Source organism: Notechis scutatus, chromosome 2 (assembly GCF_049901735.1).
Source record: "Notechis scutatus isolate UNSWTSFEM ecotype Mainland chromosome 2, rNotScu1.2, whole genome shotgun sequence".
Classification (NCBI taxonomy): Eukaryota; Metazoa; Chordata; class Lepidosauria; order Squamata; family Elapidae; genus Notechis; species Notechis scutatus.
This window is the reverse complement of record NC_142010.1, coordinates 197,141,581-197,167,788: the sequence shown is the minus strand read 5'-3', so window position 1 is coordinate 197,167,788 and position 26,208 is coordinate 197,141,581. Positions and strand designations below refer to the sequence as shown.

Here is a 26,208-nt window from a genome sequence, read left to right as displayed (position 1 = left end):
TGATCATGCTTCTATTAAGGAAGAATGAGTTGTCAGCAAAATTAATGTTTGTGTGTTGCCATATGAAACTTGATGAACAACTTGTGAAAAAGAGAAAAAATAAAATAGGCTAATTAGTATTATTCCTATGTTCTCAGCTGCCATTCTGTGCTCCTGTTGTACTTGCCCAGTCTGTAGAAAATGTTTGGACGACGTGCCGTTCTAACAAACAGAAACGGCACTTACTGGAGGCTCTGTGGCTCAGCTGTGGGGGATCAGGTATGAAGGTCTGGCTTCCTTTGTTTCCCAGGGACCATCGCAAACCACATTCCTTCCTTTCAAGACGGATCATGCTGCCTTTCCACATTAATATCTACCCCTTGGCTGTTTTGTTTGAAGATGCCTTGGTTCTTGGTGCTGTCAATGACACTGTGCTCTATGACTGTTTATACACTCACAGCAGTGCTGTTGAACATTTAGAGGTCCTCTTCCCCTTCTGTATTGTCGAGAGAACATCTCAGATCTACCTCCATCACATTTTACGCCAGCTTTTGGTGAGGAACCTAGGCGAACAAGCCTTGCTTTTGGCTCACTCTTGTGCCGCCCTACCCTATTTTCCTCATGTACTAGAACTGATGCTCCATGAAGTGCTGGAAGAAGAAGCTACCTCGCGGGATCCCATTCCCGATCCTCTCCTTCCCACTGTGGCTAAATTTATTACAGAGTTCCCCCTCTTCCTACAGACTGTTGTTCATTGTGCTAGAAAAACAGAATATGCCCTATGGAATTATCTCTTTGCTGCTGTTGGAAATCCAAAAGACTTATTTGAAGAGTGCTTAATGGCCCAAGATTTGGACACAGCCGCATCTTACCTTATTATTCTGCAGGTAATTACATTCGCTCATTTGATTCGGAAAAGTGATACAGTGTGCTAAGCATGCACAAGCATCTTACTTTGATAGAGCTTTTTCTCTTACAAGTATATATTTATTAAATAAGAACAGAAATAAAAAATAAGAGAGGGGTGCTAATTACCTCTGGGAATGAAATTGTCTACTATGCAGTCATCTGTGTAAGCATAGATTCATACAATAGGTGCCTCTAGGCCATTTCCAGTTAGCAGTCCTATCATAGTCATGGATAGTAAAATCATTGGCCGTGATTATTGGACTCGGACAATGAAATCAAAGGTGTGAAGTTTGATGCTTGCTTTTATCTGCAGCCTTTTCTGTTTGCTTACTGATGTGCTAAATAAAAAGTGGCTTCTGTGTAAAAAGTGTTTTATATTGGTTTCAGAATATGGAAGTTCCAGCAGTTAGTAGGCAGCATGCAACTCTGCTATTCAATACAGCTTTGGAGAAAGGAAAGTGGGATCTTTGTCGGCACATGATCAGATTTCTGAAAGCCATTGGCTCTGGTGAATCGGAGACCCCTCCTACTACACCAACAACTCAGGTTTGAAAGGCACACGATTGCTCTATCATAAATGTCTTTGACAGTAATCCAGATGTAATTTTGGAAAAAAATGTTCAAGTAACATGTAGAACTTGCAGTTATCTTATCAGATATTTTCCTTAATGAATGGATTTTAATCATACACTAAACCATACTCCTTTTTTATTAATGAATGACTGTATGTGAACATGATTATTTGATGGTTACAGGTAACTAGAACTTGTAACCGTATGTGACATCTTAAGCAAAGGGTCTGCTTAGCTTTGCTTGTGTATAATGTCACAAGACTTGTTTATGTGTTGTGCTGGAAACAGAAGTGTGGTAAAAGTATTGTAAATCAAAATGACTCCATTAATCCCTATCGTGCTACTGCTTTTGTCATTTCAACCTTGTTGCTTTTAAATTCCTTGAAGTTGGATAGTCGGGTATTTTGATCAAAGGGAATAGGAGAAAAGAGTCATATTTTCCTAACTATAACATAGCATTTTTAATCTCAGCACAACCGCTATTTGCTTATAGTCATACTTTGATGCCTGCAATCTGCAAGATGTCCAAGCTAGGCCTGTGCTGTTTTGGTAGCAGATGACAAGATGTCTCGACAGAGGCTTTCTTCTCTTAAGTTAGGGTTTTTGATCCTAAAAGTTATAGACCTTTTTTGAAAAATAACCAAATATAGCATTAAGTCTGTCTGAAGTAGTAGTCACCTTAACGTCATACAAAGGCAAGAAAGCAACAACAACAACAACAAAACTAAAAAGTTTTGAAATCATTATAAGTGGATATTTTTTCAGGAAGCATCTGTTTGATGGAGGATTACTGGAATAACTCATTATTGTGAAATTCATTAGAAATATTTCTTTCACCATAAAACCTACTCTCAGCTTTTCTGGTTTTCAGCCAGTCTGCTATTTGCTTTAAATTTAATTTAATTAATTTAGAGACTGTCCGATTCTGACCAAGTCTCCAACCTGTCTATTCTTATCCCTTTCTTCCATGTAGGAACCTACTTCAAGTGGTGGCTTTGAGTTCTTTAGACATCGCAGTATTAGTTTGACTCAATCTGGAGAGACACTTCCAGCTGGCAAATTTAACTTGCAAAAAACCTTGAGCATGCCATCTGGCCCACCTGGCAAAAGGTAATCAAGTAGAAGAGAATATATGTCTCTTGCTATATATTTCATTGCATCAGCCCTACATATATTAAATTACAGAGATTATTACTACTTTACTGATTCTATCTGATGCTGAAATTTCACAGTACTCCAACTTGATTCTAGAAAATTAGGCTAAATCCTTATGGAAATTAGAAATTAAAATGGAAATTAGTCTTTGGTGTTAACTTTATTTTTCCACCTTTGTAGATTGAGTAAGGAAAGTGATTGCGCTGAGAACATGTACATTGACATGATGCTGTGGAGACATGCTCGGCATCTTCTGGAAGAAATCAGGCTTAAGGACCTTGGTTGTTTTGCCGCACAGCTGGGCTTTGAGTTGATAGGCTGGTTGTGCAAAGAGCGCAACAGAGCTGCTCGTGTGGAGGATTTTGTGTCTGCCTTGAAGACATTACACCGTGATTTTCTTTGGCCATTTCCCATTATTCCAGTGTGCTCTATAAATTCACCATTGAAGAACGGAAAATGTAGAACAGGTATCTTATCCCCCTCTCATTTAATGTACCAGAATCTAAATGTAACTTTAGGGTAAATGGTGTCTTATGGGGCTGTTACCTTTCATTTTGTATTTTCAGATCAGATGATTATTTTCATATTTGTAACAAATCCATTGTTGGTGCTACCATAGAAGCAAATGTAGCAGGCATTTTGAATTCAAGTGATGTTGCACTTTAGCACGTTAAGATTAAACATATTTAATTCAGTCTTTGAAATTAAACTGTATTTAACAAAGAATAAAAATATATAGCAAGTAATTGTTGGAAGAGAATACTATCTACCTGATGAATGTTACAGTTAAAGTGTTCATAGGAAAGAAAATAAATTAGTTTGGTTTCATTGTGTGCATTGTGTGTAAGTGGCTATATTCATCTATACTGAAACTCATGGTAGGCATCCCAAAGTAGTAGGAGTTGGTTACAGGTCCTTGAAATGAATTAGCCTTGAAATCTTAAATAATATGTTTAAGGCTGGAACAACAGCTCGTTCATATGCTCTCATTTCCAGTAATAGGTGAACAACTCTTAAAATCACAGTCTGCTGACAGCTTTTTAAACATGGAAATAGACTCCAGCATCCCAGATATGTCAAGGAGTCATAGCTGGTTTGGTGCCATCAGCTCCTCCCAAAGAGAGATGGATACAGCATCTTCCCATGGCCCTCAAATGCAGGAGGCATTCCTCTCACCTTTGTTAAGTAAAGTGGGTGAGTTCTTTATTCTGATATTTGGCTTTCTTTTAGGTGGTTCTGGGTATTTTATCTGAAAATAAAAGTATATTTTTCATATACAACAACTGCCATTTGTTTCTTCATCTTTCTTGGGAATAACGCAGAAGGTAAAGGATTAAATAGTAGAGGAAAAACAAATCAATATATTTATGAATTCATATCTAGAACAAATTCAAAATAGGAATTCTATTGGCAGCAGCAATCTAGAACTTCATCACAAGACAGCATACCTATATGTATAGTGACCATGCTAGTCTCTTTTGGAATAAGCAGTGTTCACAAAGTGCATAAAAAGAATAATAAATATTAAATTGAAAAAAAAAAGTTTATTTCCAACCTTTATTACTTTTATAAACAACTCAAGGTGGTGAACATATCTAATCCTTCCTTCTCCTACTATTTTCCCCAGAACAGCCCTCTGAGCTAAGGTTGAGCTAAAAATGAGTGATTGGCGATGTCACCCAGCTGGCTTTCAGGCCTAAGGAGGGACTCACCAGCCTGGTGCCCTAACCACTAGAGCAAACTCTCTTGTTCAAATCAACATCATTCAGTATAACTGTCCTTATGTGTCTGTCCTTATAAAGTGTCACTAAACTTCTTAACTTGCTATTCTTAAAGATATCATTAAGCACAACCCCTTGAAAGTCCTCTTACTCTCAACAAGTTTACTCTTTGTATATTTGCTTTGCTATTAGATTCATGTTCACTCTCTCTGTACCAATAGTCCTTCCTTAAAAGAGGTACTTGGAATCGGCAACTCTACCACTAAGCAACGTGTTCATAAAATACAATGTTGTGTGACTGTACCGACTTAATACGGCAATTGTAGTTGTAGTTATTAAGCAAATTCTGTGTAGACATTGAGTGTAATGTCACGTAATTGCCATTTATGACCTCCTGCTGGCTTCTCCCTTGTTTTTTGTTGGAAGCCGGCAGTGAAGGTCACAAGTGGTGATCTTCTGACTGACACAGCCATTGTAATTGCAAGCCAGTTGCCAAGTGCCTGAATCTTGAGCCTCTTACCAAGAGATGCTACAATGACCACAACTACAAGGAACAATTGTAAGTCTCATTCAACACCATTGTAACTTTAAATAGTTGTTGAATGAGTTGTTCTTAAAAGAGGACTACCTATATGACTCACTTAATTTGTACTCAGTTCACTGTTATTCAGCACCAATTCATTCTTAACCTATCTCTTGTTTTACAGCATACACTTCTTAAATATTCCATACTATAGTCATACCCATAGTAATTCTCATTTCCATTTTGCACATTGGGGAGATTCATGCTTTAGTACACAACTATTTTAATTTTATTCCATTAAACAACGATTCCTTGCAGTAGAAAACATGCCATACCCTCAGCCTTTCTTATAACATTTACATATTTTAAATTTTATTTCCCCTTCTTTAGTAAAATCACTTATTTGCTGCTATTTTGGCTCTTTATGTATACCTTATGATTGTTCGTTCAGTTTTCCCAGAAAAACACAATTATCTTGTTTTGATACATTGATTTTTTTAGATACAAACACTTTCATGCATCACATAGACTAGTGTTCACTACAGATGTGGTATTTGATAACATGACATCATCTACATACAAAAATACATGCATGTTTCATACCGTTTACATTCCATAACCATCCTTATATTTTTATCCATAAAAAATGTTAAAGAGCCAAGTACTCTATACTGATGAGATGCAGGGTTTTTTGCACATTTTAACTAAGTCAGAGACATTGAAATCTATATTTGTTTTGCTGTATTTGATAGGTGACGAGGGGAGCATTGGCTCTGCCACGGATCTGACAGAAACAAGCTCTATTGTAGATGGAGATTGGACTATGGTGGATGAAAATTATTCCACCTGGAGTCTGACACAGTCTGAATTGGAACATATCTCTTTGGAGCTAGCCAGCAAAGGGCCACACAAATCACAAGTTCAGCTGCGGTAAATGAGATGGAAGTTTGTATTGTCATTAGGATTCCTTTGAGTTGTTGGGGGTGAAGGATAATATCCTGTGGGGAAAAGGGAATGTTTCTGTGCCTTAGCTTAGAAAGTGCCATTGGATCTTTTTGTAGGTATTTGCTTCATATTTTCATGGAAGCAGGATGCCTGGACTGGTGCATGGTCATAGGCCTAATCCTTCGAGAATCTTCAGTCATCAATCAAGTGTTTAGTCTGGCGCAATCTTCAGAGGTTGATGGGGAAATGTTGCAGAACATTAAGATGGGACTGCAGGCAATAGAAAGATGGGCTTCTACAGACTGGTGAGTCGCATGAATCTCCTTTCACTTTACATATGGTTTAAGCTGCTTTTCTAAGAAACAGCAGCATATAATACCTAGTATAATCTATCTGTGGAATTATTTTGTAACTGACTAACTGTTCCTATTAATACCCTTGAAAAGAGTTCTTATTTCAACATTTCAAGATGTGTAATATGAACAGAGAAATATGTATCCAATGATACGTTATGCATCGTATCTTGAATTAGCATATTTTTCATAGTAAAGCAGCAGGTTGCAATACCAAACTTTGGCTTAATTTGAAAAAGTTAGGAAGCTCCAGGATGGTAGATTAGATGGGAAATAAAATAAGAACCCTCTCCACCAGATAAAAGCATTGAAAAACCATTTGCAGATTGAGATTAAAAAAAAAATTATGTGATCATTAGAAACCAAGCTCAATTTTAGCAAAAATTTGAGCATCATATATATTTTCATTGTGCAAAGGGATCCACCAGTTGGGTTGGCTTACTACACCAAGTTAATAACCAGAGAAGGATAGTTACTGAATTTACAGCCTTATAATTGCTTATCTTCTTATCTTTATGTTTTTATAGTCCTGGCTATAAGCCATTTTTAACCATTATCAAGCCACAACTGCAGAAGCTGAGTGAGATATCGGAGGAGCAGGTGCAGCAGGAAGCCTTTCAGTCTGCAAATCTGTCAAGGGTGGCTGAACAAGCCAGTCCAAGGGCAGAGGAGAACCGGATTTCAACTAACCACAGCACTAGTCCTCAAAGTGACACTGGTCCTAATACTTCAATTCGACCTGATGAGGACATGATTGGATTGGAAAAGGAAGACCATCCCCTTCAGGAAGGCAGTTATGATTGTACTGTCTCCTGACAGCATCGAACACGATAACGGTTTTAGTAAAGCTTCATAATGATGGCATTGAGGAATACTGTTTTTGGAAGGAAGTACAGTAATCATTTTCCCCAAAAAAACATATGTTTAGTTTTGCTTTGTTTCTGTTTTTAATGAATACTTTTTTTTTACATGACTAGAGAATTTCCTTGAATTTGTGAATGCTTTCCCAGTAACTTCCTCAGTTCTTTTGTTGATCTGATTGTATGAAAAGTAGCAATATTCATCTGTATTCCAAGAAGATTTATTTGAAGCTCTTGTAAAGTCTTTCTCTATTTTCCCTTAATCATGCAGAACATCTACTCCGTATCACTGTATATGATCTTTATTGCATTTTTTAAATGAAAGAAAAAAAAATCTTGGAGACCATTCTAAGATTTACCCATCTGCACCATTCCCCAACCCAATTTTTGAACCAAAACTTGAACAAGTTGACAATGAAGCTTGCTGGGATGAAATGTTGGTGCATTCTGTGTAGTTTAATTGCCTAAAAGAAATGATGGCCTGATTAAGCTAAATTCTGTTCTATAAATTATGCAGGTATCACAAATTTGACATCACCAAATACTATATATATATAAAAATTGTAAAATACATTGTATCTTTTGTGAATACTCTTGTATATTTTCAAGTTTACTGTTTATGCTTTTGCTCCACAGTGTAGGGTAGCTTTATCTTGCATGTTTGTACTTTTAACTCCAGGAAAACTAAAAGTAAAATTGCACTTCTATCAGAATGCAACTGACTTTCATCTGGCATTATTTGCAGCTTCATTTCATCATTTAGTCTGTTCAGATCCATTCTAAGCAAAAATATTTTACATGAATTACTGAAATCTTATTTATTTCAATTGTAAAGATGCTTTCCTCAAGATTATTTTTGTGTAAATAAAGACCAATTTATATATTACTGCTATTAAGACTTTGTAATGGCAATGTACAGTGTATATATTAAAGCTACCATCTTGCTAATATTTTATAATGCATACACTTGTAACTAAAAATGTTTATTTTAACTTTCATACAACAATATTATGAAAAACTGGTTGCAGCAGAATCTCATGTTTGCTTGAGGTACTTATTTTTTTCAATCTGCTGACTCCAGATTGGTATTATAAATACTGGTGTGTAATATTAAATACCTGTAACAGTATTAAAATTTAAATATTGTATGGCTTGTATTGTGCAGTTGGGGAAAATGCAACACTACTACTTTTTCTACTGAAACCTAACACTTATTTTTATAATATGGGTGTAATTAATACATACATGGACCAAAATCATTTATCTTTTAGGTAGTATGAGAATCAGCATCAGCCACAGTCAAAGTTCATGAAATTCTCCTTGTGAATTCTGAATGAATATATTATGAACAGTCAAAAAAATTGCTTCCTTACCTTAGCAAATTGAAGGTGAGTCTTGGTCTTCAACTCCCAGAATTCTCGGCAATGGTTATATTGGCTGTGGAACTCTGGGAGTTGAAGTCCATATAACTGGAATTTGCCAAGTTGGGAAACCCGGTTAAGAGGGTCAGCAAAAAAAAAAATACTGGTTATGACTTTATATATTTGCTTAGAAAGGCATGGTGATGTCTTTTTATTGATAAATGTAATTATACAGTTTTTATTGCTGTTGTGTAACCTTTACTGTTGGTAAGACTATAAGTAGTAATACATGTGCAATAACTTTTAAATAAAATATAAAGGGGTGGAAATGACCTAATTTTTCCATACTGCTGACATTGTATTTTGTCTACCATCATGGGTATAAAAACTGTCACTTTTCTTATATCAGAAAGAAGAAGCACTACTTTTCTATACTGTAGTATTGAATATATTAATAAGCTATTACCACCACAGCATTAAGGACTACACTGCTGTGGTTCCAGCCTAAGCAGCTTGTTTTTTTTCTAACAACATTCATCACATGCCTTATTTCCAGTGCTCTTAATTCTGTTACTCTCAATAAACCCTTTTCACACCTCTACAATGGGGACATTGTCCTACTTTGGAAGTTAAGCAGGTTCCTTATCTTACTTGATACCTGCATAAGAAAACTGATGCTGCCCTGAAAGCAGAAATATTCCCAATTCACCAGCATTTCCCTCTGAATAAACTGCATAATGCTATTAAAATTGAAGGAGGTTAAATAGTTAAATTTATGATAAATACAGGAGGAAAAACATCCCACATTTGGTGTGCAGCAGATCTAAAATTGCATAGAAACAGCTAAGAATAGAATAGAATAACAGTTGGAAGGGACCTTGGAGGTCTTCTAGTCCAACCCCCTGCTTAGGCAGGAAACCTTACACCACTTCAGACAAATGGATATCCAATCTCTTCTTAAAAACTTCCAGTGTCGGAGCCTTCACAACTTCTGGAGGCAAGTTGTTCCACTGATTAATTTTTCTGTCAGGAAATTTCTCCTTAGTTCTAAGTTGCTTTTCTCCTTGATTAGTTTCCACCCATTGCTTCTTGCCCTGCCCTCAGGGGTTTGAGCCATTGTCTAAAGCTCCAGTTCAAGGGGAATGTCCAATAGTCTCCTTCATTGGTACATTGATGATCATAAATGGAGTGTTTTCTCCAATTTAAAGGAGAAACTGAGTCACAGTTGTTTTTTTATAATGGAATGAGATCCACACACACAAGACTGTTCCACTGGACTTCAAAGCAATAGGGTTTTAAACACAATTCTTCCTGTTGCTAGGAGACAGTGCAAGGCCTGTTTTTTGCACCTGCTTTCTCTCCAAGCAACCAAATGATGAGAATGGGGAAAGATTCAATTTAGCTAATAGATTAAGCAGTAAAGACTTTTCATCTAAATCTGATGGAAGAAATTACTGTGGCATGCATATTATTCGCTTTGTTGAGGAAGGAATTGCCATTGATTGGAAAGAATACAACTGCCTGGTCTAGTAAGGAGGTGGTACAATTATTTGAAGTAGGGAACATTCACCTTTCTGCTTTCTTCAAAACTGAGTGCTGATCGTAGAATTCCTGTGATTCAAAATCTTACTGACAAAAAGAGTACTGCCATTCTGCAATTGTACCAGTCAGCTAATGCAAGAAGCAAAAAAAAAAAAAAAGGGGGCACTCTTCCCACTCTTATTCTCTGACCTAGTTGGTAACAAGCCATGTGAGCAGTTTAAAATTCAAATTTAGGAAGGGAACTGAATATTCAGATAGGTTTATGTCTTGCCTTTAACAATAGTAGTCAATAAATCTTCAGTGGAGTGGCAGTTCTATTATCTGGATAGATTTGAAGTTCTCAATCCCCAGACATTTACCTTATATTTCTCTCCCTAATTAATTTTCTTAAATGTCCATTTAATAATATTCTCTTGATTCCTCCCTGCACTCACTACCTTTGATATAGTGGATCACAGTTGCTTCAGAGTCATTCCCTTAAGGTCTCAGGTTTCATGACAAAGCTCCTTGCTGGGTTGTTTTTTTTTGCTGCTCTCAACTTTATTTAATGCTTCTATTGGTTATTATTTCAGTGTCTTAGTCTTGTCTCCCTATAGATGTCATCCTCTGCCCAATTTCATTGTCTCCTCTCCTCTGAAATAACTGGCCTTCTATATAGACTCCTGTGCCTATTTGTTTTTCTTCCACAAATATAACACAGGTATATGGTACCATCACTTTCTTTCCAAAACCAATTATCATAATTTTGGAGCTTTATTTCTGTATTAAATATGGGCTGAGTAATTTTAAGCCAGTCATGCTTTCTCAGCCCAACTCACCTCACAGGGATGTTGTGGGAACAATAGGAAGAGTTAGCTGTATTGGATGTGTTTAGCATCTTTAATTTCTTATAAAGTAAGAAAGGTGGGATAATAAAATCAAATATCTGCAGCTGTTTGTCCACACCTTTCCATCCCCACATGCCCTCTTTCCTCATATAGATAGATTTAGATCTATGTATTTTAATTGCCATATGTGTAGATTGTGCTGAAGAGGTTATTTTCAACATCAATTGAAAAGCTGAGGCATGTGTAATTTAATTAGTCAGGAATGATTTGCTTCCTTATCCAATTTTAACATCTCTGTTTTGCGTAAACCTAACAAACCAGTTGCTAAGAATGGGTATTTACCTGGAACTCTTTTCATTAAAATAATGTCACTTAATACAAATTAATTTTATATGCCTGCCTTTTTTCTATTTCTGATATTGTGATTCCATGTGCCACCATATGTAGCGCTGTGCAGATGAACTAAAGTCCCAACTTCTAACCCTCCGACTAGTATGATGACTGATATTCCATTTGCCTGAAGGTTTCAGGATTAGGCAGATTGCTACATTTTCTGACCTGGGAATATGTTTATTGAACTCCGTGGGACTTCTAGTTGGACTTGTGTTACCAATGCACACTTTTGGACAACAGGTGAAAATTTCTAGACAGGCGATAGCATGCTTATGAACACTAAACTAAAGCATAGATCTGCACTGTCTGTTACATACAAGGAATCTAAAACTATACTTTCATCATTGTTTCTCAATCTTGGCAACTTTAATACATGAACCTCAACTCCCTGAATTCCCCAGTCAGCGTGCTGGGGAATTAACACAAACTTAAGGCCACTAACATTAAGAAACACAGTATTAATTATAAAGATTTGTCAAGTCAGCAATTTAGAATACAGTAAGCTTTCAATTCCCCCCCCCCCAAATTCATGATGACATCCAGAATTTGTACCATGCTTTTTACAAATAGTAACAATATAATATAGGTTATAAATAAATGCAGTATAGTCAACAACAGCAAATGTGATAAAATATATTTGTTAAAATGCAGGAATTAACAGAAAAAAGAATGCATACTATTTGTGCTATCTTAACATTCAAATGGTTAGTGGACTTTTTATATGCATTTACAAAAGATTGGCTCTACCAACTCCCACACATGTGCCATTATGTGATACATGTAATGTATTACATTACAACATTACATGTATTGATGTATTATTTCACCTATAGTTTTTTGCTTTGTCTTGGTTTTGTTGAACAAAGAAATAACCAACACCTAAGGTTCTGATAATAAACTTTTGAGTTTCCTAGTCTGGAAAGTCAGCTGCTATTGGACAATGGAGGAAGTAACAGATTTTCAATAATACAGGTAATCATCAAGTTATCAATGTAATGGAGCCTGCCCATTCCATTCTTAACCCAAGGATTTGTGGGAGTAAATCTATACCGTGAACATGATCACTCCCTCCTTTTACCTATGCATTCATTAATTGAATGTGTGGTTTGTCAAATACACATGAGGTATCTCAGGGTGGGGAAGGCCATGGGGGTGGGGGTAGTGATGGAACAGGCCACCTGCTTCAGACCACCGAAAGCTTCCCCCAACTCACAGATACCTCATTCTCTCTCCCCTGGGGTCCCCACAATTGTTCCCCCCACATCCTGCCATGCTGGGTGACTTACTTTATGAAGATCTGTCTCCTCTCCAGCCTGTTTCTTTGCCTGCTTCTTCCTTTCTCATCAGCAAAGGGCTTGACAAGGTCTCCGGTGATGAAAAAGGAGGGTTGCGTGCAGCCTTCCAGGCCTCCTTTCTCACTGGAGAGCCGCTTGACAAAGCCTCCAGTGATAAAAAAAAGAAGGCCGAGGGTCCTTTTTCGTGACCGGAGGCCTCATCAAATGCATCTCTGGAGAAAAAGGAAACCCGGAAGGCTGCGCGCAGCCCTTTGGACCTCCTTTCTCATCAGCAAAGTGATTGAGGATTACGTCCCTTTAGGCTTTGGGAGCCCTTTTCAAAGTCTTTGCCAGTAGGAACAGAGCTTTGGAGGAATCCACCCTCTTCTCACAAGCTCCGCTGGTGCCAACAAAAGCTTTTTGCAAAGGGCTGCCAAAGCCTACAGGAATGCAATCTCCCTGTAGGCTTCGGCAAGAAAACGGCAAATAGAGGGAAGGCCTGAAGGACCAAAGCCTTCCCTCTGTTTGCAAGTGTCCAGGCCTCAATTCACAAGACAACAGAGGCCTAAAGTGCGAGGTTACATGAGATCAGTAATGCAAGATCTCATGCTACTAATCTTGCATGATCTTGCGGCATGTTAGGTCTGTTATCTGCGAATGCACTGAAAGCCTGAAGCAATGAAGCAGGCAAAGAAAGCATGACAGAGAGGAGATCTTCTCATGATGAGTTACCACAGGCGAAGTGCCTGTGGCTTGGGGATGGGGATAGGCAGGGTGAATGTTATAGAGCCTCTGCAGGCATTCATAAGAGCAAACTGCCATGGTTCTGCAATATTCATTATTTCGGGACTTGTTCGTAAATGCTAGGGGGTGCTTATCATGTAACTTCAAACATTCACTAAGGGAACACTCGTAACCTGGGGACTACCTGTTAGGAATATAAGTCACCTAACAGTTATTTGGGTTGGAAAATATATAAACCAGGATAGACATTTTAATACTGCCTCTTTAAGGGAATGCTAAAAGTGTAATTGGGTGTGGTTTCTCAAATGGCCATAAGATGGAGCCAGAAACTTGGGTTGTTTAGGCTTAGTCTCAGAAGAGAGTGTGTCTCAGTGAGTCCTTCTGTTTCCTTCTGTTGGAGAGTTTTGCCGTTCCTTCTAATTGACTGTTATTCATGGATTTGATGTAAGTCTGTTACTGAACTGTTTATGATACTGTACTTTGTTATTGGATTATCCCTGGACTGAAAACTGACTGATTTTACCTGCGAATGACTTTGGACTGCTTATCTTGAACTTTGCTTAAATGTTTCTGGAAGTAAAAACCTACATTTACTGTACAGTGTATCTGTGTGCTGTGTGTGTATTATTCAAACACTACTCTCAAATACGTCTCCCTGTATGCGCTCATTCTCCTAACGGGGAATTACCTCAACACTGGTTATGGGCCCAGACCATACCAGGCTCAGATAACTAAGAGTTAGTGTGAATACACAGTACTGTATACAGACAGCTGTTTACTGTTTAATTGTGGGTTGCTATCCTGGTAAAGATGGCACAAGACACTTCAACAAGTCTATCACTGATAACCCAGTTGGATGGAACAAACTGTTTCCTGGTCTATGAAGTGCAGTCTACTTCTGCGTAGAGAAGGTTTATGGAATGTAGTTCAAGATCCACCGGATGTAAATGCTTGGGATCCAGCTAATGAGGATGATGCCAAGAAGCTTGCTGACTTTAAACAGAACAACGAACGAGCTCTTTGAATAACTGGACTAACACTGAGTGACCAGCAGCTAGTCCATATTCATGGAGAAGAGTCTGCTGCTATGTGTTGGGAGAATTTGAAGAGGATTTATGTTTGTGACAGTGTAGGTGCACACGTACATCTTACACATAAACTGTTTAGAGCACGTCTTCTGAAAGGTGGAGATATGTTAGCTCATTTGAACTTCATGAAAAGAACTTTTCAAGAGCTACATGAAAAGGAACTGATATTTTCAGAGCTGCATCAAGTTTACATTATTCTTTCCTCGTTGGATGAAAGTTATGATGATTATGTATCTTCACTGGAAGTCCTGCCCAGAGATAAACTGAAATTGACTGACATAGCTGGAAGGTTGTTAGAAGAAGCAAGAAGTCGACTGGATAAGGACCAACTGAGGAAGGAACAACCACAAGAAAAGGATTTGTCTTCAACTGCCTATACTGTTAGGAAATGTTTTTCTTGTGGGGCTAGGGGACATATAGCTAGATTCTGTAAGAAAGGAAAACAACAGAATACTAGTAATCACCAGAAGGCCAAGAAGAACCATGATTTGTGGGTTGTTGATAGTGGAGCATCGCAGTGCATTACTAAAGATAGAAAAAGGTTTGTAAAGATGTCCATGAGTAAGCAACATGTATCATTGGCAAATGGATGGAAGATTAAAGCATCAGGTGAAGATACTGCATATTGTTCTTGTATAAACGAACATTTAACTATGTTATATGTACCTAAACTAAAATTTAATTTGCTATCAGTAAGGGCTTTAGTTAATCTTGGTTATGTAGTAACCTTTAGGGGAGATAACTGTATAATAGAGAAAGAAGGTAAAAGTGTTACTGCTACATTAGAGAATAATTTATATGTGATACATGATGACCAGTTGAAGATGTCTAACTCAGTTTATAACAATGTTAAGCCACATGATGAATGTATACACTTACTGCATAGACGTTTAGGGCACATGAATTTCAAAATGCTCAAACAAACTGTTGAATTGTCAAAGGGAGTAAAATTGAAACCCTGTAGCAAGTATTTAAATTGTAATGCTTGTAGCCAAGAGAAGAGCAAGGTTTCTCCTGCAGACAGACTAAATGGATTTAAGACCAAAGAACCTTTAGAGGTTGTGTTTGCTGACATAATTGGTCCCTCACTGTCTCAGTGAGTCCTTCTGTTTCCTTCTGTTGGAGAGTTTTGCCGTTCCTTCTAATTGACTGTTATTCATGGATTTGATGTAAGTCTGTTACTGAACTGTTTATGATACTGTACTTTGTTATTGGATTATCCCTGGATTAAAAAATGACTGATTTTACCTGTGAATGACTTTGGACTACTTATCTTGAACTTTGCTTAAATGTTTCTGGAAGTAAGAACCTACATTTACTATACAGTGTATCTGTGTGCTGTGTGTGTATTATTCAAACACTACTCTCAAATACATCTTCCTGTATGCGCTCACTCTCCTAACGGGGAATTACCTCAACACTACCTGTAATTATTTTCATGCCTTGGTCCTAGATATTCTTTAGTTTCTAAAAGTAAAGGAGATATTTGACCAAAAGGTGGCAGTAACAAACTTTCTGTACTTTTGCCAAGCCAACTGTGTGGATGTGCTAGAGAAATTGAAAAAAGTTGAGTGACTTTCAATGGGTGTGCGTTGGATGAAGTATAAGAATAACTTCTGGGACTCCTTTTCCCAAACTGATTGTGTATGTGTTGTTGCCTTGTGCCAAGAGGTTTGACAGGCAGTTGTCAACTGATATGTAAAGCATTCTAATCAGTAATATGCACATCTGTCAGAGAAACTCTGAGCCTAAGATCACAAGCTCTTAATATGTAGGCTTTGGGGAAAGTCTTGAATCACTCAGAGTACTGGACTCCACTGTTACATGACTTTCCTGAATCCTGAATATAAAACATGAATTCTACGGGACCAGGTTTCTTTTAGGAAAGTTGTTTGCTATTAGTGATTAGAGAAGGCCAAATCTTGACCAAATCACTGTGCACTCTGCCAGCCTTCTTGTGTAACTTCAGCGAGTGTTTTCTCAAACATCTTTGAGAATATATTTGTTTTGCTGTACAGTATTTGACAGGTGATGAGGGGAGCATTGGCTGTGCCACAGATCTGACAGAAACAAGCTCTATTGTGGATGGAGACTGGACAATGGTGGATAAAAGTTATTCCACCTTGAGTCTGACAGTCTGAATTGGAAAATGTCTCCTTGGAGTCAACAAATGGCTGCTCAAATCACAAGTTCAGCTGTGGTAAATGAGATGTGTGTTTGGGATTCCTTTGAGTTGTTCTTAGATCCTTTTTTGTTTTTTTTGTGGGTTTTTTTTTTTTTTTTTTTTTTTTTTTTTTGGTTTTTTTGGGGTTTTTTTGTTTTTTTTTTTTTTTTTTTTTTTTTTTTGGGGGGGGGTGGGGGGGGGGGGGGGGGGGGTTTTTTTTTTTTGGGGGGTGGGGTTTGAAGGAGACAAAGGATAATATCCTGTGTTTCTGTGCCTTAGAAAGTGGCTTTGGGTCTTTTTGTAGGTACCATATTTGCTTCATATTTTCATGGAAGCAGGATGCCTGGACTGGTGCATGGTCACAGGCCTACTCCTTCGAGAATCTTCAGTCATCAGTCAAGGGTTTAGTCTGGCGCAATCTTCAGAGGTTGATGGGGAAATGTTGCAGAACATTAAGACGGGACTGCAGGCAGTAGAAAGATGGGCTTCTACAGACTGGTGAGTCGCATGAACTTTATATTGGTTATCTGCAAATGAAGCTGAGCTCCTTTTCTAGGAAGAGTAGTGTTTTAAATAGAAGACATAGCAAAAATTAATCCTTAATGTTTAATCTCTGGAAAGAAGTAATGGCTGGTTTAATAGGTCTTAATATATTGTGGAATCTTATCATAACTGACTTCCTATTTAAATTGTTGACATTTCATTGACCCCAATAAAGGATATATCCTGAGTTAGTCAATGTTGTTTTTCTTCCAAGCACATTTTTTAAAAAAGAAAATTGTTTTCTTGATGTTTCTAATGTCCCCCAAACTGGGCTCTTGCTTGATGTCGAAGCTGGTAAGTCACAAGTTGTGATACAAAATTATACTTTTATTTTGGTACCAAGATATAAGGACCCTGGCTCAAAAGCTAACCAAGGGCCTCGATGAGAAACTTACAGCAATTTTTATAGTCAAGGGGTGGTTGCATTCAGCCCTTTGCCCTTCCCCTCATAATGCGTGCATAACAGATAATATTGTTTATTTTGGATCTCAGCCCCCTACATAGCTAAATGTTGCATCACCTGTGTTTCACCCCAAGTCACAGATATTGTGCAAAGTGTCCTAGTTTCATGTGCCAGCTATGTGGTTTTGGGGGGTTTTCATATAAGCAAGCTATTCTAGTCCCTAATATCCTGGCTAGTGGTTTAAGGTGCTAACTTCCACCTCGCTAAGAATGTGCAGTTCCAACCCCTTTCCTATTGCAGAGCAGCTCAAGGTAGCTCCCCCCTCAACCCCCTTTTCTGTAGAGAAAAGTAAAAGCAGATTTAAATCTTTGTCTGAGACAGCACCCCCACTCCCTCATGACCCCCCTCCTTCTGTGGAGGGACAGGAAGGAGCAAGGCTGCTTAAGGCACAGAAATGAAGTCAAAATGGTTTATCAGAATTCATATTCCTCACTCTCATGTCCATTCCCTCCATACCTGGGTCCTATCTCCACATATGGCCCTTCCTCTGATCCCCAGGGCCTCCTCTGTACATACATGCCATCACCTGATCCTTCACTATTATTGGACATTTAGGTATACAGTTTGTAGACATAAAATAATGTAGTTTGATAAGTGCCTACTGATACTTATTTTACAACATTCTCCTGTTATGTTTCTTGGTTAATTAAGGCCAAATGGCATATTGAACATACACCATTCGACCACAACACCTGGACATCTCAGTATCCCACACAATTTATTGAGCTTTTTAAAGATGATAATCTAAATTTCCATCCCATTGACAACTATGACAAAGGCACTTTTTTCATCATATAAATTCTACCACACATTAAGGAGTGAAACATTCTAACATATAAGTTTTTGTAACTAGCTTTTTATGTATTCTAAAAACTAAATCAGTGTGTCACTGCTTATCTGATTTACAATTACAAATAATTTTTAGACTGTCATGCCAAATGTTAAAGCTTGAAAAATTTCCAAATCAGTGAATACGTTGATTTATCACATTTATTTGGAGTGATTATAAAACAGGGATCTGAATTGCCTTCAGAAGCCAAGTGGCAGCCATTGCAGTTCCCAAATGGTGGTTACATTGCATCCATAACTACTTAATTCAACTGTTGCTTTGCCACACCTAACTCATTTAAGTTTTTGGTTGTTATTTTTTGGGACTTGTTTTCAAGTCCCTGAAGTTTTCTTGGCAAGATTTCAGAAGTAGTTTCCAATATCTAGGGCTTGGGGAAGAGACTGGCCCAAGGTCCCCCAGCTGGCTTTGTGCATAAGGTGTCTTTCAAGTTGCCATACAATAAAATTATGTATTTTTTAAAAAGTTTTTATAAAAGAGATGCACAGAAAATACAATGAATCAAATGGCTTGGGTAGTTTCCATTTGATACTTTTTAATAAAGATTTAAATAGTATCTCTCCAAAATTCAAGAAACCCCTAATTGATAAGGTCAGATCCCAATTTCTATCCTTTTCTCTTACCAAAATGGTTTACTTTAAAACTTATTTTCCATCTGCGCTGAGGTTTCAAATCTTTGAACACTGTTCAGTTTTCTTGATACAAGATACTATAAAGAGCAATTATATAGTAGAAGGAAGAACCAGATCCCGGCTCATCCAATCCCTATTCTATAGAACATTCTATGGATGGAACAGCAATGACCAATTCTTTTTTTACTTTGAATTTCTCATAACAGCATTATTTTCTCAAATTATTTGTAAAATAGGGGATCGCTGATTATCCTTGCTTAACCACCATTCATTTAGCGACCATTGGACATTACAGTGATGCTAAACAAATAGTATATTATGACCAGTCGTTAAAGTTACTGTCGTTGCAGTATCAAAATTTGGGTGATTGGCAGTTGGACTGCATTTACAGTCAGAGGGGACTTCAATTCCCTCATCCATCTTTGTCCGTTTGGTCTTCAGGTTGGGAGAAGCCAAGATTACAATGATAATATTTGGGAGGTTGGAGGTCTTTCTCTCAAGGTTTGGCCACAGAGAAAGAGTTGTCAGGCTGCTCTGTAGCTCCTGGAGCAGGGTTATCAAAGTCCCGGCCCATGGGCCAGATGCGTCACGCACTGGCCATGCCCATGCCTAGTTTAGCGAAGAGAGGGGAGAAAGTCCCAATACGTCACGTGATGACGTGAGTTTGACACCCCTGTCCTGGAATAATCTCTCAAGGACTCCAGGGTAACTGCCTTAGAAAAGTCCATGAAAAAAGACAAAAAACTTTAGCGCTATTCTGCAGAGAGACACATATCAACTTCACAGTTCCTTCAACTGAGGAATTGTTTATTCCTATTTCTTTGGTAAAAGAGTACATTTTTTTACACATAGACAAGGAATCAATAATACAACTTGATTTTCCCATAGGTTTTCCTAATTTTGTAGAAACTTGCAGCTTCCAATGGAGTGTTACACTCTTCTGAAAAATCAGGTAAATAATAACAATAATTGTAACAGTTCAGTAATTAACTAATGGGTATATTGTCACCAAAATACAAAGTGTGTGTGTATGTGTGTGTTTTGTGTGTGTGTGTATATACAGGAGACCAGAATGGTGACTGGATGAACAAAAACAACTGTTTTGCTCATATACTGCATGATTGCCCTAGGGAAGTCAGGTAAATATGGACTTTGCTAGAGAAAAAGAATCCAGAAAAAAGGAAAAACAGTAAAAGCGGAACACGCAAACTTAAGAATTCACTGAGACTGACCATCAAGTTTGTTGGCATTATAATTAAGAGAGCTTTACTTACATAGTGCGTTCAAAATGAGTGTCATTATTGCAGCAATTACCATTAACAGTTCCATATTCTTCCTGATAGCCTTAATGGTGCTTTATTAAAACAATTCCTTTGTCAATGAGAACACATCAAAATATTAAGCACAAGGCAGCACTTGTGTTATTTAAAGGCAGTAAAGTATGTATGTCACTTTGTGCTTGTAGCTCCAGTTCAGAAGCTCCTTTTATTGCAAAAACCCAAGAACAGCTGTTCCAAAGCTACTTTCCAAAAGGCAGTTTCATGTTATAATGTCAGCAGGTGCAGGGACTATTCACGTGGCAGAAACTGGTGGCTTTTATTTTTATTTTTTGCATTAAAGAAACACAAGACCTCCTTTCCCAAAGAGGTCTTATCAATAATGCCATTGAAATATACTTGTGGCTAAATTATTCCTTAGTTTTTCTTTCTTTAGTAATGCCATCTTTCCCAACCTACCCAAGCCCCCTATGAACGAAAGTGGCATCCAACAATTGAGAGACAATGGACTTTTCTGTAATTTCTAGATTAAAAGATAAATTGGTCATAGGTAGAAGTCCAGCTTAAGGGATAAATCCAGTTGGGAAATCTTTCCAGTAAAGCATGTAACTGAGAGGACATTTGATCTTCTCCAAAAAAATAATGGTTAACTATAGCAAGGGTGACCATTCCTTTTGTGGATTTGTCCGAACCCTAAAAAGAGAAAAAAGTAAATAAGCTCATGTCTGATTATTTTAATCCTATTCTTATTCAGTACTGTGTGATGGTAGAATTCAAAGCTTGCAAAGAATGAACCAAAGAGTATGATCAGCTGAAGAAACCATCTAAGATGCTCACTGAAACAGTGTTAAAGTGACTGTTTCTAAAATGAAATTTTATTTAAGCCTGTAGCACAGAGGTCTCCAACCTTGGCAACTTTAAGATCTGTGGACTTCAACTCCCAGAATTCCTCAGCCAGCTTTGCTGGCTGAGGAATTCTGGGAGTTGAAGTCCACAGGTCTTAAAGTTGCCAAGGTTGGAGACCTCTGCGTAGCAGGATGCATAGGCACTATACCTAGCAAATAAAATGGAAGAAACAGATTAAATTCCTGAGGCTATGCTAATTAAATTTTCTGGGGTAAGGGTAAGGGTTATTTTCTGGGTCAGGAGGATGTAGAATAGGTTTAGTCCCTATTCAAAAAATTGAGGAAGTAAACCTTAATTCAAACATATAGAGCAGAACTTCAACATATTCAGTTGCTTTTCTTTTGCCAATACCATTCTACTTCAAAATATAATTCAGAATTTATATATCTAGACAGAAAAATTGCTCATATTTTATAGGCATAATTTGAGATTTTGCTGCAGATAAAGGACACCTTTCAAGAACTCTCCACTACTAGACAAATTCTAATTTGCTTCTCTGGTTTACTGTAACCGATGGTAATATATTAATAGTATATGCTACCCTGTTTGCATTTACTAATATAACCATGTCAGTAAGTCAATGACAGACAATTTTTGCAATCTTAAGTGAGTATCTGGAAACACCACACACGTTCAACGAGTTTCAAATAAGCAAATACAGGAGTGCAGGATTAATTTCTATCTGCTGGTGGTATAATTGCAGGAATCTACCCTGTTTCTCCAACAATACGGCCTTCCCCAATAGGAAGTCCCAGCATGTTTTATAGGCATGAAATGAAATTAAGCCCCTCCCCCCAAATTAAGGCCTATATTAAAACATGCGAAATGGGGGGGAATGGGGGGGGGACTTGCCGTTAGGAAGCACTTTTGTTGCACACCCGGATATGGTGCTGCCTGCGTTGACACCGATATGAAGTGCCCCACCAATGCCGAGGTCAACATCCAAGCCATCGCTGCCCGCCCGCCCGAAGATGCAAGGGGGGGAATTAAGTCACCCCCGAAAAGACGGCCTAGCCATTTTTTGGGGGCTCAAAAAAAAAAAAAGACCCGGCCTTATTATATGAGAAACACGGTAATATTCAAGGGCATATTTGATTTAATGTATTCCTGAAATGAAAGATAAGAGCTTGTCATGTCAAGGACACCTAAAGAGAAGAAAATGCATATCAAAAATAGTAGCACTAGAAAGCAACTGTGTATTAACTTCAAAAGATGAAAAGGAATTAATAAACTATATCCAAAAGGCAAACCATTTAACAGATAATCAGAGTTGGAAGGGACCTTGCAGGTCATCTAGTCCAACCCCCTGCCCAAGCAGGAGTCCTTACACCATTTCTGGCAAACGGCAGTCCAATCTCTTCTTGAAAGTCTCAAGTGATGGCGCTCCCACAACTTCCGAGGGCAAGCTGTTCCATTGGTTGATTGTTTTGACTGTCAGAAAGTTTCTCCTTATTTCCAGGTTAAATCTCTCCTTGTTCAGTTTCCATCCATTATTCCTTGTCTGGCCTACAGGCACTTTAGAAAATAGCTTGACCCCTTCCTCTCTGTGGCAGCCCCTCAAATATTGGAAAACTGCTTTCATGTCTCCCTCTTTAACAGAAGAAGAGAGGAGAGTTCTAAGACATGAATGTGATGCTTAAAGAACGAACTCACCTCCAGCTCGATCCAAAAGTGCCAGGGCCTGGCATGGAGCCCATGTGTATAATACACAAAGTAGTCTCCATTCAAGCTATTAACAACAGGCGTTCCATTTCCAAGAGACCAAGCGGACAGTGTTGAGCCTTGATGTAGTCGAAGATACAATGCCATGTGGCTTGAACCTGAAGAAGGTGACAACAAACAAAAATTTCTACATGAATTCAGAAGAAAGGATAGTGGAGCTGCCACATTTTTTTCAATCTAAACAAATTATATACCAATTGCTTATTTAGGTTTTCCTAATACCCTGGAAAGGATATTTTCTAAATCTCTGGATTAATTTACAAACTATGCTTTTAAAAACATCTAGAATTTTTTTTAATGTATTTTAAGAAAATAGACTGGCACATTTCTTATAGATAATTTACAGAATACAGAATAACAGAGCTCGAAGGGACCTTAGAGGTCTTCCAGCCAAACCCCCTATTCGAGCAGGAAACCTTATACCATTCTGGATAAATGACTGTCCAATTTTAAAAGCCTCCAGTGATGGAGCAGCACCCATAACTTCCAGAGGCAAACTGTTCCAATGGCTAATTGTTTTCACTGGCAGGAAATTTCTCCTTAATTCTAGGACTCTCTTTGATATGGTTCAACCTGTTATTTCGTGTCCTGTCCCTAGATGCTTTGCTTAGTGTTGAGGTAATTCCCAGTTAGGAGAATGAGTGCATACAGGGAGACGTATTGAGAGTAGTGTTTGAATAATACACACAGAGCACACAGATACACTGTACATTAAATGTAGGTTTTTACTTCCAGAAAGGTTTAAAGCAAAGTTCAAAACAAGCAGTCCAAAGTCATTCACAGGTTAAATCAGTCAAGTTTTTAGTCCAGAGATAATCCAATAACAAAGTCCAGTGTCAAAAACAGTTCAGTATCAGACTTAAATCAAATCCAGGAATAGCAGTCAATTAGGAAAAATGGCAATACTCTCCAACAGAAGGAAACAGAGAGACTCACTGAGACACACTCTCTTCTGAGACTAAGACTAAGACTAAACAACCCAGGTTTCTGGCTCCATCTTATGGCCACACCCAGTTACAGTTTTGCATTTTCTTAAAGATACAGTATTAAAATGTCTAACATGGTTTATATATTTCCATCCCAAATAGCTGTTAGGTGACTCACATTCCTAACACTTATCATAGTCAAAAATATGTTCAGGTACAGCCTGTAAAATACATGATGTTTCTGGGATATGCTGTATTCACACTGATTGGCAATCTCTGACAACTTTGACTGAAGGTGCCTTAATTGGATAAGTATTGTATTTTTCAGAGTATAAGATGCACATTTTCTACCCCCAAAACTGGGTGGAAATGTCTGTGCGTCTTATACACTGAATGTTGCTGAAGCCCCGCCCACCCGCCAGCCCCCACTCTTCAGTCCCTGCCTCCTAGGAATTTGCTTTGCAGCAAACAGCAAACAGCTTGTTTCAGCTTCAGCACAGCCTGATTAGCACAAGCAGCTGATTGTCTGTTGGATCGGGCTCCCGATCATCAGCTGTTTCAGGCTGCAGGGATTGCCATTGTATATTGCTGCCTCCACGTGCCCCATTTTCAGCCTCCGCATTCCATTTTTGCCCTCCGTGCACCGTTTTCGGCCTCCACATGCCCCATTTTCTGCCCATTCCGATCCCCGCCGCCCAGAACAGGCCAAAAATGGGGCATGCGCAGGCTGAAAATGGGGCATGCAGAAGCTGAAATCAGGATGCGGAGGCTGAAAATGGAGCGCACGGATGTGGCAATAGGCAATGGCAATCCCTGCAGCCTGAAACAGCTGATCGTCGGGGTAGGTGTCAATCTGACCGACAATCAGCTGCTTGTGCTAATTAGGCTGTGTTGAAGCTGACCAGGTTGTTTGCTGTTTGCTGCAAGGAGGCAAATTGCTGGAAAGCAGAGGCAGATTTTTTTTTCTAGTTTTCCTCCCCAAAAGCTAGGTGCATCTTATACTTCAGAGTGTCTTATACTCCAAAAAATATGGTAATTAGATGAATTAAATAATTTGCCATAGCTAACGAGTTGTTATGATCAAGTAATTCCCTACTAAAAATCCACTGAAAGCAAAGAAGGATGAGATGTTCACCCACCTATTACTTCAAAAGTTAGCTTTGTAGAATCCCATTGTGTTTGCTCTTTGGAAAGAAGCTGAAAGTGAACAGGGTTTTGGGGAGTAATTGCTGGTGCAGGAAGGTACCATGTTTTCCTATTAAAAAAGGGATTTTAACAAAAGTTATCAATGTAATTAACTGTAAGAGTCCTTTAAATTTTTCCAAATTACTGTTTCAGGTTCATTCTGTTCAACAAAGTATAATGTGGCTGAGTATATTAAAACCTAAAATGCTACTGAATATGCAAAACGTTACAGCCTTACATGCAAAGGAAATCAAACGGATTAGCCTTTTTCATCTTAATATAAAATGATAAATTTTTCAAAAGAGTGTTTGTCCGAATGATTTTTTTAAAAAACCCCACCCTTCTTTATCAGACAAAAGGGTCAAAGTTTTGCTCAAAGCTGAAAACTTTCTCAAAGCAGAATGACAAGAGGCCCTATTACACAGAGACAGGAATAACTCTGATGGTATTACTGACAGATGAGGCCAAGCCCATTCAGAAAATATTAGGATTCATTAACACTCTTTAAACGTAAGTAGAAAAGGATACAAAAGCACAAAACACAGCCTCCCAATAGCCGGAGTTCTACTGCATGGCACCCAGAACATTCTTTTCTTTTGTGCTTCCATGATGTCAATGTTGACCTTTGTGACTGCTTTGTTTCTTGGCATAATTTCAGAACTGGTTGCCGTTGCCATCGCCTTCTTCTAAGATTGAGAGACCAGCACTGGCCCCAGATCAGCCAGCTGGCTTTGTGCCTAAAAGACGACTAGAAGTCATACTCTCCTGCTTCTATCCTGCCTTCATGCTGAAGATCTGTTTTGCCTTTCAAGGTTAAAGGAATTAAAACAAAAAAAAAAAACCTTCCTGTCCTGTACAGGAAGTTTTAGGAAGCCCCATCAGTCCAGCAAAAGATACAAGAAGAAAAAACAATGTCACTTCTCCCATTTTTCAAAGCAAATCCTAAACTGCATTTTCAGACTCTTTCTAATCTGACTGCAGTTTTGTTTTGGGCATTGTCCTATTTTGCAATTGGTTTCCTTCTGTTAAGGTAAAGGTTCCCCTTGCATATATGTGCTACTCGTTTCCGGCTCTAGGGGGCGATGCTCATCTCCATTACAAAGCCGAAGAGCCAGTGCTGTCCGAAGACATCTCTGTGGTAATGTGAATGGCATGACTAAAGGCTGAAGGCGCACAAAATGCTGTTACCTTCCCCCCCAAAAGGTCCCTATTTTTCTACTTGCATTTTTACATGCTTTTGAACTGGTAGTATTGGCTTAAAATGCAACAGGTTTACTGATTCATTTGAAGATACTCA

The 26,208-nt window shown here is 38.2% G+C and overlaps 2 protein-coding genes across 2 annotated transcripts in view; one reads left to right on the top strand and one right to left on the bottom strand.

The window, feature by feature from the left end:
* Positions 1–8,710, top strand: part of RIC1 (RIC1 partner of RAB6A GEF complex) — a 60,109-nt gene extending 51,399 nt beyond the window's left edge. Inside the window, exons 19-26 of the mRNA XM_026675940.2 lie at positions 138–866; positions 1,276–1,434; positions 2,434–2,570; positions 2,796–3,082; positions 3,612–3,809; positions 5,612–5,789; positions 5,921–6,109; positions 6,685–8,710. Of these exons, the coding sequence (XP_026531725.1) occupies positions 138–866; positions 1,276–1,434; positions 2,434–2,570; positions 2,796–3,082; positions 3,612–3,809; positions 5,612–5,789; positions 5,921–6,109; positions 6,685–6,973 (2,166 nt within the window). The 3' untranslated portion in view covers positions 6,974–8,710. The remainder of the gene's footprint in view (positions 1–137; positions 867–1,275; positions 1,435–2,433; positions 2,571–2,795; positions 3,083–3,611; positions 3,810–5,611; positions 5,790–5,920; positions 6,110–6,684) is intronic.
* Positions 8,711–20,129: 11,419 nt separating this feature from the next.
* ERMP1 (endoplasmic reticulum metallopeptidase 1) overlaps positions 20,130–26,208 on the bottom strand; it is a 39,669-nt gene continuing 33,590 nt past the window's right edge. The window contains exons 13-15 of the mRNA XM_026675953.2: positions 24,866–24,981; positions 22,732–22,898; positions 20,130–20,865 (exon numbers count right to left, since the gene is read on the bottom strand). Of these exons, the coding sequence (XP_026531738.1) occupies positions 20,701–20,865; positions 22,732–22,898; positions 24,866–24,981 (448 nt within the window). The 3' untranslated portion in view covers positions 20,130–20,700. The remainder of the gene's footprint in view (positions 20,866–22,731; positions 22,899–24,865; positions 24,982–26,208) is intronic.